The 20,015-nt window shown below is 44.9% G+C and overlaps 1 protein-coding gene across 8 annotated transcripts; it reads left to right on the top strand.

The window, feature by feature from the left end:
- Nucleotides 1-12,811, top strand: LOC308461384 (uncharacterized protein). Of its 8 annotated transcripts, none has more exons than XM_080978275.1 (9): nt 1-585; nt 2,327-2,409; nt 4,037-4,193; nt 5,495-5,656; nt 7,542-7,667; nt 8,289-8,512; nt 10,122-10,915; nt 11,027-11,299; nt 12,029-12,811. In XM_080978275.1, the coding sequence occupies exons 1-9, from the start codon at nt 22-24 to the stop codon at nt 12,046-12,048; spliced, it is 2,403 nt and encodes an 800-aa protein (XP_080834401.1). In that variant the 5' UTR covers nt 1-21; the 3' UTR covers nt 12,049-12,811. The 8 variants fall into 8 exon arrangements, with proteins under 8 accessions (XP_080834401.1, XP_080834402.1, XP_080834400.1 ...); XM_080978276.1 differs by having other exon boundaries at nt 10,122-10,753; nt 10,874-11,299; XM_080978274.1 differs by having other exon boundaries at nt 10,122-10,533; nt 10,582-11,299.
- The last annotated feature ends 7,204 nt before the right edge of the window (nt 12,812-20,015 follow it).

Below are 20,015 nucleotides of genomic sequence, written 5' to 3' on the forward strand. Positions count from 1 at the left end.
CAGAATCCCCACGGAGCTGTCATGATGAGCTGTATCTCTAGCTTCAAGCAGACTTCTACCTGTGGTGGTGGTGGCGGTGGCAGTGGAGGAGGAGGGTCTTCCTCAGTCTCCTCTAGGAGAAACGCTTCCTCCATGAGAAAAAGTCAAGGGTTTTCTGGTGGAAGTTATAGTGGAGGAAGATCTGGCTCTGGAGGAGGGATATGCCATAGCATGCCTGGAGGGTTTGGTGGTGGGTTTGGTGGTGGGCATAGCTATGGGGGTGGGAGTGGCTTCAGTGGTGGGAGTGGCTTTGGTGGCGGCGGCTTTGGTGGCGGTGGCTTTAGTGGCGGCGGCTTCGGAGGCAGCTCTGGGGGGTTTGGGTTTGGTGGCGGCGACGATGCTGGGTTCCTCTCCAACAACGAGAAGAGCACCATGCAGAACCTCAACGACCGCCTGGCCTCTTACCTCGACCAGGTGCGGAACCTGGAAGCAGAGAACAACCAGCTGGAGCACCTGATCGAAGAGTGGCATCGGAAGCATGGGCAGAGCGGCACACCGAAAGACTACAGCTCTTACTACGACGAGATTGACAAGCTTTCCCACGAGGTAGCGTAATCGCCCTTCCCCATCAGAGTTTCTAGCTGGGGCAATCTGAGTAAGGTCCACTATTTGATTGCTGATTCAAGACCCTAAAGTGTTTTATATAATCGACTTTTTATTTTGTTCTGCGTACATCCCAACGTTCTTTGGTTGCTATGGCCGGTGGCTGACGCAAATAAAGTTTCATTCGCCCTTCCCCATCAATTTTGAATCTTGGAGAGGGGCTTCTGTTTGGGCTCCGACTAAGAAGGTCATTTGGGGAACGCTGCAAAAAGCAGGCAACATCTTCTCAAATCCAGTAGAATGGGGATTATAGTGAATGGATTGTGAGAACTGCTCAACAGCAAGGATGAAGGAGGACTCCAGATGGTCTATATTTTAAAGCGAACCAAACCATATTAAATTATTCCAGATTTATACATATGGAGAAAAGTGTATTTTAGGGAAAGCGTTTTTTAAAAAATATATATGAAAAAAATGTGTTACTTTAGGGGTAGAATGCATATAAAATATGCACAATTTTAATGTGAGGTGTGTGTGTGTGTGTGTGTGTGTGTGTGTGTGTTTAAAAACAATTCACAAAAAGAAAAAATCAGGGAACAGATCTATGACTAAAATAGAACCTTGGGGAAAAGTTTCCATTGGTTCTTTTTTAAGAAGATTATTGTCACATACCAACCCTCACTGGTGCCAGTGAATACTTTTTCCTTAAGGCACCTAGGACTCAGCTACATTAGTCAAGAAACAGCGTTTTGGCTGCATTATAAACATGCAACACCAGATGGTGGTGGTGAGCAAAAAAAAAAAATCTAAGCGATTTTCCATAGCAGTTTTTTCCTGTTGTTATAACGATTTAATTTCTTACTTTTTATAGAGTCCCCCCCCCCCGTGTGTAGATCCACCCCTAGAGACATGTCTGTTTTGTTCAGATCACAACGGGGAGGGACATAAGAATATAATAAAGGCCTTGCTGGAACAGGCAAAAGGATCACCTCTTACAGCATCCTGTTCTCATAGAGGCCAGTGGGAAAACCACGAGTGCAATGGCATTCTCCCATTTTGCCATTTCCAGCAACTAGTATTTTACTTTATTGCATGTATTTTTCCATAAAATTTATGTACCGCTTGATTGGGGGGGGGGAGGGGTTTGCAAAAGGTAAAAAATTAAGAAAAAATAACAACCCTACTTTGAAACATACAAAAGCTAAAATACTAAAAGAGATAAAAATTGCCTCTACTTTCTAAGCACTTCCTCTACCTCTCCCCTCCCTTTATATCCTGTGAGCCTCCCTAAATCTGTTTTGGAGTTTTCCTCTGGAGCAGATTTGGGAAGGGTGTGGGGCACGTAGGAGAGGAAGCTCCATAGCGAAAGTTGAAATTCTTACACCTGCAGATCTACTTTGTTGGATGCCACCCTACAGAATGAGAAGGAGAATGAATTGGCTTGCTTGAGGTCCCACCAGCTTGTAGTATCCTAGAGGAAAGCACGACTGCTTCAATTAAATGTGGGGAATGTGGGGAAGAGCTGTGGCTCGATGGCGGCCACAAGTTTTAAATAACATCTAGTTAAGCACTAATGGCAACAACCAGAATGTCAATCAGAGTGTCAGCTTTCCATACATGATTATTATTATTTTTTTAAAAAAAGTGATGATTTGCGTCAGGTACTTCTTCCCTTTGTTTCACTGTGGGAAATATGGTGGTCCCGAATCCTTAGCAACCAAGTGTGCCCTTTACCTTCTTGCAGCTGGTCGATGCCGTGGCCGAGAGTAACAAGATGCTCCTGGACATCGATAACACAAAGATGGCTGCTAATGACTTCAAGATGAAGTAAGCCCATTATACAGCGTTGCTTCCTATTAGGCCACATCCACACCCATGCTCTTATACCACTTTAAACAGCCATGCCTTCTCTCAAAGAATCCTGGGAACTGTAGTTTATTAAGGGTGCTGTGAGCTCTTAGGAGACCCCTATTCCTCTCATAAAGCCAGTGCTTTTTTTCCTGGGGGTACACAGAGGCACGCACACCCCTTAACATTTTGTGAATCTAAGTTTGTCCTCATTGAGGGGCAGTATTTCAATATGAGTAGGAAAATGAGAGTACCCCTAAGCGGTTTTTATATATATAGAAAAAAAGCACTGCATGAAGCTATTATTCCCAGAACTCCCCATCGTTCACCCTGGACACTGAGGTCCAGCTCCGAGGGCCTTCTGGCGGTTCCCTCATTGTGAGAAGTGAGGTTACAGGGAACCAGGCAGAGGGCCTTCTCGGTAGTGGCGCCCACCCTGTGGAACGCCCTCCCATCAGATGTCAAGGAAATAAATGTTTAGAAGACATCTGAAGGCAGCCCTGTTTAGGGAAGTTTTAATGTTTGACCTTTTATCGCTGTTGTTGTTGTTGTTGTTGTTGATATTGATATTCTATTGGGAGCCACTCAGGGAGGCTGGGGAAACACAGCCAGATGGGTGGGGTTTGTATGTATGTATGTACAGTGGCACCTCGGGTTACATACGCTTCAGGTTACATACGCTTCAGGTTACAGACTCCGCTAACCCAGAAATATTACCTCGGGTTAAGAACTTTGCTTCAGGATGAGAACAGAAATTGTGCAGTGGCGGCGCAGCAGCAGCAGCAGGAGGCCCCATTAGTTAAAGTGGTGCTTCAGGTTAAGAACAGTTTCAGGTTAAGAACAGACCTCCGGAACGAATTAAGTACGTAACCAGAGGTACCACTGTATGTATGTATAAAATAATCCCTGGGAAGAGGGATTGATGGTTAAACCACTCTGGTTCCATAAACAATATCAGCAAATGAAACCATAAAATCATTAAATATCTTTGCAGCTACAGCAAATTCCCATAGACTATACTTCAAAACAATGATACTTTATCAGGATGACAAAATGTGTGTGAGTGTTTTGCTTTGAGCATTTGCTGCGCACAGTTGTATATTTCTATCTTGCTTTTCCTCCTGGCCGTTCAAGTGACTTTTCCAAAGACCTCTGTGATTGGGCAGAGACGTAAGGAATTAGGCAGTGCTTGAGGTATCCTGGACCGTAAATACTTCTGGCCTTGTAAATTAAGACAAGAAGCTTGCATTCCTGCCTTGCTTTTCCTCTCAGGTACCCAAGGTAGTGTAAATTATGCTCCCTCTCCCCTTTTCTCTTTACAACAACCCAGTAAGGTAGGCTAGGCTAAGCTGGACACATGTACAGAAACAGAAGTTCCTATCAGTTGATGGCAGTGAGGTGGGGGGGGGGGCAAGAAGATGCAGGTAGCTCAATCCAAATCCAGTGTACCAGCCTCTGGAAATCCTGTTGGCATCCCTGGAATTTAGGATTGGTCCCTGAGAGACGTTTAAAACAACAGCAACCAAATAGTTTTGTCACAAACAAAATGGATCGCTGCAGATTGCGTCTTTGTTGCCTTTCAGACTAACTTCCTTGGCTTTCTTAGGTATGAGACAGAGGCTGGTCTTCTCCAAAGCGTAGAGGCTGATCTGCAAGGTTTACGTCCGCTTTTGGATAAGCTGACTTTGGAAAAGTCTGACCTGGAGATGGAGTATGAATCCCTGCAAGAAGAGCTGAGCCATCTTAAGAAAAACCACAGTGAAGTAAGAGCCGCCCACCCCCCTCTTGCCTGGAATGAAATCCAAGGCCTTTGGAAGACACATGCTAAATTTCAGAAAGGAAGTTTACATCTTCTTCCTCCCTGCACTGGGATCTTCCAATATTTTTGTGAAATCCCAGAATATACCAGCAGCTTATTTCCCACTAGTATGGGAATAAAGGGCACAGCAGCTCTGGCCTGGTGGTAACTCTTGGGAACTTTAAAACGGAGGAGAGAACTGCTAACTCCTAGGCAAGGTTCAGGATCCTGCCCACAAAGGATTCCCCCCCCCCCGGCTCCCCAGAAACCCATCAATTTTGCACATAGTGTGTGCATAGCTTTGGCAGAATTGGGAATTGTGGGCGTGAAATTGCTGCACATATCAATGCCCAGTCAAAACTGAGCTCAAAGAAGGATGCAGTCTAACCACACTCCATTGTTTTGAATGGGATACGCTCCATCACTCTGAATGTGACTATGTCAGTGGGAGAGATGGGAAGCAGAATTTACTCCATCACCTCTGCTGTAACAGCCCAGCTACACTGCATACCTCTTGCCCCTGAACTTTTTTTTTATCTTTATTAATTTAAAATAAATACATTTATGAGAAAACAGACGTGCATACAAGTAAACAAACATACAATCAATCAATCAATCAATCAATCAAATAACAGAAAAATCAAACAAACCACCATACTATAAGATATAAGAAGATTAATATAATTATTGCCATATATACTCCTGATACTGAACACAATTATAAAACTTATAGAGAAGAAATTTAAAACTGACTTCCAATTAATCTCACTGTACTTTCTCTATCCATTACTTTATACCGCACAGTTACATATTTCTTATATAGTTTCTTTTTACCTCCCTACGAACTTATATTTATACAATACAGGCATCAGTCTAATTCTGCCAAGTTGTTTCCTTTTATTCCATAGTTTTCTAAATATTCTTTAATATTTAGAACTGTGCCAGCTGGTCATTATAAGAAAAGCTGTTTGAGAATTGGTGCCTGAGTTTTGTTTCCCCCTCTTCCCTCCCTGTCCATTTTCTCGTGTGTCTTTTATTTATTTATTTATTGTAAGCCTGTGGACAGGGACTGTCTTGCTTTAACTGACTGTATGTGAGTCACTCTGGAAGTCTTTTTGGCTGAAGGGTGGGGTACAAATGCCCTAAATACTGAGCACCCACCACCCGCCGACTCAGAAAACCATTTACACATTAGTGTGCCTAAGGAAGTGCGCCCACTGTGTGTGCCGGGAGGGTCTCAATGTTTTATTTGTTTTGGACATGCAGGTAAAGAACAGTATGCAACACCAGTCCGGTGGGGATGTCACTGTTGAGGTTGATTCCAAGCCTGGAGAGGATCTAAAAAAGAGACTGGATGATCTGAGACATGAATATGAACAGATCATTCAGCAAAACCGCAGAGAGGTCGAACAATGGTATGAGGCTAAGGTGAGTAACCCCGGGAGAGCAAGGAACAGGGTCAAACGATGCTTCTTCGCAGCCTACCCCAGCTCTAAAAGAAAGAAAGAATTTTAAATCATTAGGGGTCTGACACAAGCAAAAGGTACCCAATTGCTTGCCTATTTGTAGGTAGCTGTGTGGGGAGCAAACACTGGAATCTGTAGCACAAATTGATTTATGATCAATTGACGTTTCCGAGCACAATTCAAAGTGTTGGTGCTGACCTTTAAAGCCCTAAACGGCCTTGGTCCAGTATATCTGAAGGAGCGTCTCCACCCCCATCATTCTACCCGGACACTGAGGTCCAGCACCGAGGGCCTTCTGGCGGTTCCCTCATTGCAGGAAGCCAAGTTACAGGGAACCAGGCAGAGGGCCTTCTTGGTAGTGGCGCCCTCCCTGTGGAACGTCCTCCCACGCCCTTGCCATCGCCCATCCTGCGCAGTAGCCTAAGACGCAAAGAGGGGAGGAGAAGGTTGGGGGTAACGAAACTCTTATGTTGGGGGAGGTCCAATAAAAGACCACTCCTAGATTCTGCTAGCAATTGAGCCAGACATGAGCTTTGGGGCTCTTCCCTGTAAATAGTTTGCACCAAAATAAAGCCTATAAAACACAGGTTGGAGTCCTGCCTGGTTACTCTCCAGCAACCGCAACAGCCATCTGACACTAGGGATCATTATCAGAAGATGTTCAGCACCCTCACCCAGCTACAGTTCCCAAGTTCTTTAGGAAACTGAATGAAATCGATGTAGCTTGATAGTGTAAGCATGCCTTTAGCACTCAGGGTGTAAAACGATACCTTTCCAGTACTTTCCCCAAGTGCCCTCACTTCAGCCATTGAAAATCCAGTGTGTAATTGAACTATGGAACAGGCTCCCACAGCAGGCAGGGATGGCAAACCAGCTTGGGTGGCTTTGAAAGAGGATTAGACAAAGCCACAGAGGACAAGCAAGAGGAGAATGCTAATAACCCTGATGGCCATGTTCTACTTCCTCTATCGGAGGTCATGTGACGCTGAATACTATGACTCTGAAACCACAGGAGGGGAGAGTGCTATTGTGCTCATGGCTTACTTGTGGGCTTCCTAAAGGGATCTGTTTGGCCACTGTAGGAAATCGGAACCTGAATTAGATGGGCCTCTGTTCTGACCTGGCAGGCTTCTTATACACCTTGAAACCCGAACGCCTTACAAGTTGAACATTTTGGCTCCTGAACGCCGCAAATCCGGAAGTGAGTGTTCTGGTTTGCGAACATTCTTTGGAACCTGAATGTGTGATGGGGCTTCCACAGCTTCCAGTTGGCTGCAGGAGCTTCCTGCAGCCAATAATAATAATAATAATAATAATAATAATAATAATAATAATTTGTTGTTTATACCCCGCCCATCCGGCTGGGTTTCCCCAGCCACTCTGGGTGGCTTCCAACAAAAGATTAAAATACAATAATTCATCAAATGTTAAAAACTTCCCTGCACCTTGGTTTCCAAACATTTTGGAAGTCAAATGGCCTTCCGAAATGGATTACGTTCAACTTCCGAGGTACCACTGCATTAAGATTTGAGACGAGGTTAGTAACATACGCATTGCATATTTAGAAATATTATTGAAAAAAATACATCGTTACTGTTGTCACCGAAGTGTGAAAAACACAGATATTCCCATCTTTTAAATTAATGATATTTATTAAGTTTGGGCAGGGGGAAATAAACAAATTGTCCATTATTTCAAGTGTCTGCATAGGAACAACTATGAAAATCCAGCAAAGTTGCCATTCCTCTGTTTTGCACAACACATTCTGCTCATTTCCCCCCACTTTGATTTGGAACGTGTATATTTGCGGAAGGCCCGATTCATGGCCCTCTGTTTGTGTTTTCCAGATGGAGGAATCTCGTCAGCAAGAAAAGTCGAGCAACCAGGAGATTGGGACCGGTAGCAAAGAAGTGATGGAGCTCAGTCAGCAATATCAAACCCTGGAAATTGAGCTGCAGTCGCAGATCAGTTTAGTGAGTCACAGCTTCCAATTCTGCGTCATCATTCCGTAGAACTAGTCTCAGTTGCTTGAAGATGTTGGGATCTTTTGGTGCAATGCAGCTTCACACCATACCAGAAAGAAGGCTATGCTAGATGTTTAGTTGTGGGTGAACATATCAGACGACACCGCGATTCTTCAAACAGCTCTTGTTTATTCACAGGCCAGAACAGAACTGAACTGAAGAGCTCAGTCAGCCTGCTTATATACAGCTCCAGTACAACATAACTGTAACAACTTTCTGTAACTATCCAATCACTGAACGTCACTTTTGATGCCTTATTTGCATATGTGGACCTGAGTAAAATATATCTACAGTATCCCCCTGCTGGCCCAGGGTGAGAACTTCAGTACATAACACTAGACCTGACACCTAATGTGGAACAGGAGTGGGGACACTTTGCCCCCCCCCAATGTTGCTGTTCTAAATCTTCCATCAGCCCTGGCCATTGGCCATGCTTGCTAGGGCTGATGGAAGTTGTTCAGCAACATCTGAAGGGTCCAATGGTCCCCACACCTGATATGCAGGAATGAATGAACAAAGCTAGGCCTATGTTTTGCCCCTGCTATTGAAGGCTTTGTATTTGCTTTGCAGCTCCAGTCTCTGCAAAACAACCTGAACGACACAGAAGGACGCTACAACATGCAGCTGCAGCAGATCGTGAGCCTTGTTGAGCCCCTGGAACATGAGCTGTCCAGTATTAAGTATGAGATCCAGAATCAAAGCCAGGAGTACCAGACACTCCTTGGCATCAAGACCCATCTGGAGGGGGAGATCAACCAGTACCGTCAACTGCTTGAGGAAGGGAAGCACCTTGCGTATGTAGAATTCACACAGGAATGAGTCAAATAATACGCCCGTTGCTATTTATAGGATTGTGGGAGAAATGGCCCCTGAGAAGCTTCTCCTGGAGAACATCTCTCCCAAAAACTTGCAATTTTTACGCATTAAACCTCTTGAGCGCTTATTCTCCTGCAAGGCTCTTTATGACCTCTTGATTCACTTTCACAACAAACCTTTGAAACTGGATGATAGATTGAGGAAGTGCAACTGACAATTGAAATTTCCAGACCCCACTCTACAACCCTATTCACTGGACAGACTGGTTCGTAAAAGTAAAGGGGCCCCTGATTGTTAGGTCCAGTCATGGACGACTCTGGGGTTGCAGCGCTCATCTCGCTTTATTGGCTGAGGGAGCCGGCGTACAGCTTCTGGGTCATGTTTCCAGCATGACTAAGCCGCTTCTGGTGAACCAGAGCAGCGCACAGAAAACCGTTTACCTTCCCGCCGGAGCAGTACCTATTTATCTACTTGCACTTTGATGTGCTTTCGAACTGCTAGGTTGGCAGGAACAGGGACCGAGCAACGGGAGCCCCCCCCCCCCGTTGTGGGGATTCGAACTGCCAACCTTCTGATAGGCAAGCCCTAGGCTCTGTGGTTTAGACCACAGCGCCACCCGTGTCCCAGACTGGTTGGTACTCAGTGGTAAATCCGGCTAAAAATGCCATGCTCCAGTAGACATGCCCTTTACTGGTTCCAGGGCCAGAGAGGAGGGTGGGCACATCTCCTGCTCTATAATTTCTACCCAATCCCAGTTTTGACCCCAGGTCCATGCCAAATTTTGATCCAGTGAATCTTTAGTCACTGGCAAACTTGAACAATTTTTGCTCTTCTGCTTCCTGAAATCCTTTTGAATATCTAAATATACACTTCTTCCTCAAATAAGAGACTTTCCTGCACTTTTGTGCCTGGTGAGATAAATTGATGCCATAAATTACAGGTAGCCTTGGGATTCTGTTTTGTGGGGTAGACGTTAAATTGTACGTTTTCTTGGTGTCATAGAAGGCAACTGCGCTAAATATCATTAACCTGTCAAATATTTTACTTTTAAACTTCCCATCCCTCACACCACAAACCTTCTGCATTCAACAGCATCCGTAATGAGGGATGTTGGGTAGCAGGAACTCTAAATTAGAAGATTTGATTTCGATCCAGACTGTTCTGCTTAGATCCCACCAAAATCAATGAAGCTTAAGTTTGTTGCTGTTTTGTTTATAGTTGTATATATATTGTGTGAATTGTTTCCCCACTTTTGTGGACTACCCTGGAATCTTCTGATGAAGCATAGTTATGTTTTGAATAAAATAAGCCATGGCTAACTTTTCACATTGATATCAAGGAGAGGCAAGTTGACCTACTTAGTCGCAGCCATCCCACTGTGTTTAAATTTTGGCAAACAAATATGAACTTGGGCAATCTGCTCAAAATATCACTGTACTCTTTATCACCCACGTTATTTGATTCAGGCTGGGGCACAATGATAGAGCAAAAAAATGATATAAATACAAAAGAGTAGCTTCTGTCAAATCATGCAGCTGATATCTCTCTTCCCCCATCTAAAATAACACCTCTTTTTATTTATCAAAGGGCTGATATAGGGCAAGGAGGAGGTGGATCATCTGGTGGAAGTTCAGGAGGAGGACGATCATCTGGTGGAATGTCATATGGAGGAAGTTCTAGAGGAGGAGGAAGTGGAGGAGGACAATCTCCTGGTGGAATGTCATATGGAGGAAGCTCTAGAGGAGGAGGAAGTGGAGGCCAGCAATCTCCTGGTGGAATGTCATATGGAGGAAGCTCTAGAGGAGGAGGAAGTGGAGGAGGACAATCGCCTGGTGGAATTTCACAAGGAGGAAGTTCTAGAGGAGGAGGAAGTGGAGGAGGACAATCGCCTGGTGGAATTTCACAAGGAGGAAGTTCTAGAGGAGGAGGAAGTGGAGGACAATCGCCTGGTGGAATTTCACAAGGAGGAAGTTCTAGAGGAGGAGGAAGTGGAGGCCAGCAATCTCCTGGTGGAATGTCATATGGAGGAAGTTCTAGTGGAGGACGACAATCTCCTGGTGGAATTTCTCAAGGAGGAAGTTCTAGAGGAGGAGGAAGTGGAGGAGGACAATCGCCTGGTGGAATTTCTCAAGGAGGAAGTTCTAGAGGAGGAGGAAGTGGAGGCCAGCAATCTCCTGGTGGAATGTCATATGGAGGAAGCTCTAGAGGAGGAAGTGGAGGCCAGCAATCTCCTGGTGGAATGTCATATGGAGGAAGCTCTAGAGGAGGAGGAAGTGGAGGCCAGCAATCTCCTGGTGGAATTTCACAAGGAGGAAGTTCTAGAGGAGGAGGAAGTGGAGGCCAGCAATCTCCTGGTGGAATGTCATATGGAGGAAGTTCTAGTGGAGGACGACAATCTCCTAGTGGAATTTCTCAAGGAGGAAGTTCTAGAGGAGGAGGAAGTGGAGGAGGACAATCACTGGGTGGAATTTCACAAGGAGGAAGTTCTAGAGGAGGAGGAAGTGGAGGCCAGCAATCTCCTGGTGGAATGTCATATGGAGGAAGTTCTAGTGGAGGACGACAATCTCCTGGTGGAATTTCTCAAGGAGGAAGTTCTAGAGGAGGAGGAAGTGGAGGCCAGCAATCTCCTGGTGGAATTTCACAAGGAGGAAGTTCTGGAGGAAGTGGTGGCCATTATCAATCTTCTCCCTCATCTCAAAGCAGGCCTTCATTATGTCACAGCCATTCATCCACCCAATCCCAGTCTGGCTCTTACGAAGAGCAAGGTAAGAAGAACCATACCATGTTTATTATTTATTTATTTATTTATTTGTTTATTATTATTATTTTAAAAAAAAACACAAAAACGATCAAAGCAGTTTACAATAGTAACTATATATAATAAAAACAATTAAAAAATTAAAAATCAGACACCATCAACTAAAAATCTCATGCCTGCATAATCTTTGCAGAAAGAAAAGTTTTTGCTTAAAGGTGTTTAAAGGTTCTGAACTTCCTGTAACCAGTCTTTCTTGTCTTGGAAACACTGATTTAACCTTTCTCAATCTATGCATTTCTGTAACAGGATGTATACAACTGTGTGTATACATACCGTATTTTTCGCCCTATAGGACGCACTTTTTCCCCTCCAAAAATGAAGGGGAAATGTGTGTGTGTCCTATGGGGCGAATACAGGCTTTCACTGAAGCCTGGAGAGCGAGAGGGGTCGGTGAGCACTGACCCCTCTCGCTCTCCAGGCTTCAGGAAGCTCTGCGCAACCCTCGGGAGCCCTGATCTCTCATCCTTTGTTTTCTAGAGTTACTTGAGTGGGGCAGAATGTTAGAAAGAGGAGTAACAATGGAAGAAATGGGAGAAGCCAGAAAGGCCAGAAAGTCTCCTAAGGTTTCGGGCTATGTGTGGTTTCTCTGACTCTATCTCGGTCTTGTTCCTGAGTGGTTCGTTGGTGACCACTGAGCCTTTAAAATGCAGAAACATGTTCCTCTCTCTTTCAATAGACTATTCACCGACGTATTAAGGCATGACGACATCTCCCTCTTCCAAATAAAAGAACGGATTGAAGCAAGAGCAAAGAGCAAGAAACAATTCTTCTTCCATTTGACCGATACTGCTGATAGCATGAAGTCAGTGGGGCCGGTCCCAAATGCATGCCCCTCCCCCTGCAACCCTTGGCGTCCCTTCCAAAACTATATGATTCTATAACATTTTCCAGATGTACTTAGTTGGGTACCTTGTTGGGTACCATCTTTAGACTGAGCTGCAAAGCAAGAAAAGGGACGTTCTACGTGTTAAATCGGCATATACAAGGCTATGTCCAAATATTGTCCAAAATAGCGCTGCAACGGAAGCCAATATGCATAACAAAATGTGCGCTTTAACATACCTGAAATGAAATGGCACACGCCTTCGGAATTAAGCAGAGGTTCTGAATTAGAATCTTCTTACGTTTCAAAAATTTATTATACTTTTGAAATTTCACTTAAAAAGAAAGAAACTAAACCCTTAAGTAGATTAACTTGCCCCAACCTATATCTGCCATCACAGCATATGTGATCAAGAAAGTTCAGGAAATTTAGGTGAATATACATTTGGATTTTCATAAACAAATTGGAGTCCCGCATTATCTAACCTCTCTTGTGTAGGTGGCAAGGACTTAAAGGGTGTGTACATGATGGATTCCCTTCCTGCCACTGATGTACACCTGCTTTTCCCATTCTCTGCAATCTTCTCTGTGCTTGCACCTCTAATAAAAGTTTACTTCTGCATAAAGCAATCGGGAATCTGGGTTTCCAAAGTGATTCTGTTTCACAAATGTTGCTTCTGGCTGCCTGGCTGTTTTGTAACCATGAGGTACAGAGTTGGAAAGGCAGTTTCAGAAGTGTGCTCCTTCTCGAAGTCTCGCAGCATCTGGGAGTGGAGGTGTTGCCACCAAGCTGATATCACCCCCCCCCCTTGTGACAAACAAGCCTAGGCACACAGGGGTAGAGGGGTAGAATAATGGTTTCAGATCTTTGGCTCCTGGGCAACCAGAAGCTGGGATCGCTCAGGCCCTGACACTATCAGTGGTGCAGAAACCTATCAGGTGGACATATCCTTAGGAACAGTGACAGAACTGGCAGGGCTTGTCAGAAAGAGAGAGCTTGAGGGAGGGGGGGCAGAGAGTGAAAAGGAGTGACTCCTCCCACTTTGGGCTCTGGCCCCACCCACCACTAGCTTTGGCCCCACCCTGGGCCAGATTTAGATTTGATTTGAAAGAAGTTGTAGGCTGTGCATCTTCAGATGGCAGAATATCTTCTCGTGCTAAAATACGGAGAACCATTTTAGCAGTACTCATTTCCTGCTCTGCTAGTCCTCTGCTGAGGAGGATTCTGCCTCCCTTACAGAAGCATTTAAAAATGTCACACCCAGGGCTGGATTTAGGTTTGATGAGGCCCTAAGCTACTGAAGGTAATGAGGCCCTTTATATGTCCAGCTGTCCTTTGTCAACAACAAATTATCACTGTTTTTTGTGTTGAATATATGCTATATGGTAATTTATGGACCTAATAGGTATCTAAAGCCATTTGCGCATGTTGCCATGCATCCAGTCCATGCAGAATGTAGGCACCCAATATATATAGAAAGGAGCAAACCAGTGATATTTTAGGGAGCAGGCTAGCAGGTGGGGTTCATTACTTACATCATAGGAGCCTACACAACACAAAACACTGTTGCTGTATATAGGTTTTATTTTATTTGTTTTTTATCTTATATTTTGGAAATGTACATCCAGTTTTTTTCTTTACATTTTTTTGGGGCCCCCAAGAGAGTGGGGCCCTAAGCTATAGCTTGTTTAGCTTATACCTAAGTCCGGCACTGGCCCCACCCATAATTGTCATGTGTGAGGAGCACAGACTAGCCCTAAGGAATAGGGGAGGGTTGCCTACATCACAGCAGCAAAAGGAGCATGCACATAATTCCTTCGAACCTTTCCAATACATTTTTAATTGACCAAGGATTGTGTCCAGGATCCAGTTGTAAGGTCCACCAGCAACAAGGAAACATTGCCCCCCCTTTTTTAGAGTGAAGCATTGTGGGAGTTGCCGAGTCATGAAGCTGGTGATTGCCACGTAGCTTAATCCTCTGATGGTGCAATGGATACTGGCAGCCTGATCTCTTTTGCAGCCCCGCCAATAGCCCCACCCAAAATTTAAATGGCATCATGCATATCTGGAGAAACTTGAGATGGAGCACGTTGCTGGGTTGTCCTTATATGAAGTTGCAGGTGATGAGCGTTCCACCCAGCGGTCCCTTTGCTTCCTTGCACCAGTCGCCATGGCCATGTGTGCTTGAAGACTGCAGTTGCCACAAACCTTCCTTGCTGCTGCCCCCCGTAAACTAAGATGGATGTTGGAGAGGCCTTGTGGTAGAGGTGTCCAAACACAGAACCAGAGAATTGTAGAGTTGAAAGAGACCCAGAGGATCATCTAGTCCATGTATCAATGCGATCCAATTTTTTTGAAAGGGGTTCAGGGAGGTTACCCCAGTGAGATTTGAGTCCCCTAAATAATTTTGTCATGTCACTTGCGAATATGCCACATCACCTTAAAATCACCTATATCCTAGGAACATAAGGAACTGTCTTATACCAAGTCAGGTCACTGCTCCATCTAGCTTGGTACTCTTGATGCTGACAGGCAGCAGCACCCCAGGGATTCGGGCAAACGTCTTCCCCAGCCCCATCTGGAGACACCTGGGTTTGAACCCGATGCCTTCTGCATGCAAAGCATGTGCTTTGCTACTGAGCCACAGCCTCCCCCCAGAGCCTAACACAGACATTTTATACTGAAAACGTCTCTGTTTCATCAGAAGGAAATCCCAGAATCTCCCTAGGAAAATGCCTCTTAGGGCCAGTTGCCACAGACTCTAGGTAGTGTTGCCAAACCTCCAGCTCTGACCTGAAGTCTCCAGGTTTGCCTGTCCCGCTCCAGGTGGGTGAGAGTGCCTTTAAGAATAATTTAAAATAATTAAGAAGATTGTGCATACAACTTGCAAGATTCAGCTTAGCAACAGCTAGCTCCAAATTGTAGCACAGACACTCTGTTGGGAGCTGGCTTCCTCCACTCCCCTCTCCCAATTAACCCCCATCTCCAGGGCCCACCTCCATGACACCTTCAGGAACTGCCCCTAGGTCTCAAGTTTGAGCCCTGAAATTTCAGGGTCTGGGATGCTCCTGACCTTGCAACCCTACGTCCAGGTGTGTTGTGACTGTGAGTCTTGAGCTCATACACTCTCTCCTTTCCTCGCCACACATTAATTCTAATTTAAACCCAGTATTCAAGCCACATTTTCCAGCTGCCTTCCTGCTTCTCTCCCTCCAGTTGTGGGCTTGAAAGCCAACAGTCAGGATCTTTTATAAGGCAGTGTCAGAGAACACCTCCAGTTCTTTCCTCCAAACACACCTCTATGACTGGAGAATGATCAGGCTGAGACGCAGCCACAGCAGAAACTCTGGAGGATGCTCCAGAATGCAGAAATAAAGGAACAAAGAGTGAGAATGAGGACACATCATTTTGCAATTAAGTTTATCTTATTAACACTAATGACACACACCCTGTCTGCTGAATCCTTCCCTTGCCCATCCCTTTGACTCCACCTTTATCTGCCTTCACGATCAACATCGGCCTCTGCTTTGCTCTGCCGACTCAAGATGCCATTTGCTTCATGGTTTGATGGTGTGTGGTTTTTTTGCCCAGGTATGTCCTTCTCTAGTGGTTTCTCTCTACTGCAATGACAAGGTTAACCATGGCCAACAACTTCATTTAACTTCAATGCAACAAGTTCTGCAACACTCCTGTCACTGAGCAGCACCACGGATCATGCCTGCAGCTGCCCCTGCCTTGAGTCGGGGCAAGGAGTGGGAAGACCTACATGCCTGGCCAGTGTGTGTGGATTCCACAATAGCTGGCTAAGCTATGTTGCAAACAACACATACGTGAACTGACTGACTGGTTTCAACATTCCAAAGCTCCTGCCTATGGCCATCACAGGCTTGATTTTGAGCTAACTAGGCTGAGCTAGTGTGCCTGTGAGGCTGAACAGGTTTCTTTGCTGAGCCAATGCTTAGGATGGGGGGGGGGATCTGCTTCTGTTTGTTCAAATCCCACCTCCCACTGCTTCAAGGCAAGATCTACACCAGCTCCTTCAATCTAGAGCAAAAGTTGCAAACCTGATGCAGACCCTCCAAGTGTCCCTATTTTCCAGGGGCAGATCTGGATTTACAGAAGCCTTCCTGGTTTCTGATTTGATCCCAAATGCCCTGCTTCTCCTTAAAAAGGTAAAGGGACCCCTGACCATTAGGTCCAGTCACGGACAACTCTGGGGTTGTGGTCTCATCTCGCTTTATTGGCCGAGGGAGCTGGCATACAGCTTCCGGGTCATGTGGCCAGCATGACTAAGCCGCTTCTAGCGAACCAGAGCAGCGCACGGAAACACCGTTTACCTTCCCGCCGGAGCGGTACCTATTTATCTACTTGCACTTTGATGTGCTTTCGAACTGCTAGGTTGGCAGGAGCAGGGACCAAGCAACGGGAGCTCACCCCGTCGCGGGGATTCGAACCACCAACCTTCTGATCGGCAAGCCTTAGGCTCTGTGGTTTAGACCACAGCGCCACCCACATCCCTTTCCTTAGGACACCCCTATTTTCATCAGAGAAATGTTGGATGGTATGATAGGATGTTCATATTTTTATTGGATAAATGTTGGAGGGTATATAGAGTTATGCAGCCCCTGAGTCAAGGAGATAAGTAACTAAACAACCTGTAGAAGACATCTGAAGGCAGCCCTGTATAGAGGATTTTTTAATGTATATCTATATACATATATGTTGGAAGCCACCCAGAATGGCCGGGGCAACCAAGTCTGGTGGTAGGGGTATTAACAACAACAGCAGCAGCAGAAATAATAATAATAATAATAATAATAATAATAATAATAATAATAATGGAATAGGACGTCCCTATATTTCTATATAGAAATGTTGGAGGATATACTGATGCTCTCCAGATGTTGGACTCCTACTAACCCTGACCCTAGATCTTGCTAGCTGGGGTTTACAGAAGTTGCAGCTCAACAACATCTGGAGAGCATTACGTTGACTTCCCCTAGTCTAAATAAAGGTTGCCAACCAATTACTGATAAAACCACATTTAATTAGATAACCAGTGCTAGAATATGAAAAGCCAGCAAACTTCAGATTCTTTCCATCTCCACCTTGAACCCAAGAGATTCTTCCTGGCTTTGCACAGGACCCACCAAATCTTAGCTTCTACCTGATTCACTGGGATGTCCCTGCCCCGCCCCACCCACTTCCTGGCTCCATCCAGGAGGATGATGCTTTTGAAATGAAACGTTGCTAATCCTTTCAGTCTCCCTGCTTCAGGTCTTCAACACTTGTTTAAAACATCGGGAACTAAAACCACCCCTACTTTGCATAAAGCTTCCAGCTGATGACAAAGTTGCTTGCAAAAGACCCTTGCCGTCCTGCCGCTGGAGATATTCTGAAAGGATGGAAGAGCACACAGCCTCCACCACATGCTGTGAAATTTTGGAGCAAGAATCTGCAACATCTGTGGCCTCTTTGTCACACACATATTGATACACACATACACAGCAATTTTATACCTGCACTGCAGATATTTGTCATGAATATTCAAAGGATTACATGCCACCCATAATATCTATTATACTATGATTGCAGTTAGCAAAGCGCTCCTTTGATCCTTTCACGTAGGGTGTAGTGCCTGAGCACAAATTTTTGCCCTTCCTCCGCACCTTGATAATTTATATTTATATTATATTCTACACATCCACACCCCTTTCTGCTCTCCATACAGGCAAACTGGAGGCATTTTTAGATGTCATGGGCACATTCGAGAAAGGTGCAAAGCAGGGCTGGTGAGGGGCGTGAACTTGGGGTAGTGGGTGTGACTAGAGAGGAGATACCGCCTGAAGAGAGTCCCAAGGGCCACACAGTGAGTCTTTGAGGGCCACTCCCCCCCCCCAACTAGACAAACCAACAGTTTGATCCAGCAGGGCTGTTCTTATGTCCTTGTCCTTTGGCATGGCAGAGTAACCAAAGGAAGCAAGATTTACAGACATGTGCAACACAACAATCCTATAAGCAAATGTGTATTAAGGGATGTGCGTAAATGTCAACTCCCTCTCTCCAAAATTAAAGGTTTTAAAAGCATTGGCAAGAACTCAGCCAGGACCTCCCCAACCTGGTGCCCTCAAAATGTTTTGGGACTATAGCTCCCATCATCGCTGACTATTGGCCATGCTGGTTGCGGCTGATGGGAGATGTAATCTAAAATATTTGGAAGGCTGGACTAGGGAATGGAAGGAGGGGAAACTGGACCTTGGTGCAGAGTAAAGAAAATAATCCAAGGGAAGGTGGGATATTGAATTCCCACCCTCTGACCAGCCATTTCTCAGTACCTGAGATGTCAGGTACTACTAGGGTTGCCATATTCTGAAGATCAAAAAAGAGAACGCTATGACGACTCTCATTTTAAATACTTTTATTATATGTAGGCTATAGAAGCTGTGATATATTGCTGAGGGGGCAGGAGAAGAGAAGAGGAAAGCAAGTCTTCAACCACCAGTTATGTCTATCTCTCATCCAGAAAGTATAGCCACAGACATTTTGGCAAATTAAAAAAAATCCACTCGGACAGAAATTTTACCCCCGAAAAAGAGGATGTGTCCGGAAAAAGAGGACACATGGCAACCTTAGGCTGCTCACGTCTTTTCAAGCTGTTACATGAAGGATTAGAAACTTGATTTTCTTTTTTCACAAAAGAGTAATGACCTTATTTCATATGAGGATGCAGAGCTTCATACTTGCAAATGAATACTCTGAACGCAAACAGTTGTACCTGTAGGGCTTCATTTTTCTGTCTTCTGGACATATATATATATATATTTTACTGCTATCATTTATAACACAGTTTAACTTTATAACTTATTATTACTGCTATTACTTTACAAGAGTTGGACCGCTACAGAATATTACAGCAGGTCATGCCAGGCCAGGCATGGATGGAGAATTCAAGTAGAGTACGCAACAAGACTGAGGTTAAGAGACTCTGTATTTTCCTGAGGTGGCAGCGTTTATTGCTGGGATGAGATTCTACATAATTTGATACTGCAATTTAGTACACATTCATTAGGCTTATTATGAACTGTGTACCATCCTGTACTGTTTATTGCTTTGTGTTGCTTATTGTTATGAGCTGTATTTATAATAACTGTTTTAATTTTGTATTGTACAGATGTTATGCCTCAATAAAATGTGGAGCCTAGTAACACCAGCTATTGTGTTGGGCGCAACTATAAAACATTTGTCTCAGAAGACACCTGGAAGAAGAAGGCGCCCAGCCTGATCAGGGAAACAAGTGTGGTTGGTTCATCTTAATTTCAATTTGCTACAAATACTTCTGCCAGAGGTAGCCCTTTGTGTGTGGGGCAGAGAATGCCTTTGGTTTAGAATTGGCTAACCCCCTGCCCAGGTGGGGGACCTGAACCCAGAGCCCTATGCACATTCTTCTGTCCCACTAATTTCGGGGGCAGTGGCAAAAGGCAGAAAAATTAAAGAAGACACAGCCTCAAAGTAGGCTGAAGGGTTTAAATTTATTTCGTCTAGCGCAAGCCCGAGGAAAGCTGATCTGCATGGATTGGTTCGGCTGGGGGAGCAGGTGAGTTCCTTAGTCCCTGGAGAGTTGATCAAGGCTGAAAGGAGAGGAAGGAACTTAGCTACCTGCTTTGTTTTGAAGGAAGGCATAATTGTCTGTGGTCTCTCACATACCCCTCAATTCCATCTTGGAATATAAGCTTGCTATGACTCACTTGGCTCAATTGCTCAAGAGCACCCTCTGCTTTGAGCCTGAACATGACCCCACCTGGGAGGAACCCTGAAAATCCCTCTCGGGGAGCTGAGTAGG

This window comes from Podarcis pityusensis (genome assembly GCF_964106645.2).
Source record: "Podarcis pityusensis genome assembly, chromosome: 13".
Classification (NCBI taxonomy): Eukaryota; Metazoa; Chordata; class Lepidosauria; order Squamata; family Lacertidae; genus Podarcis; species Podarcis pityusensis.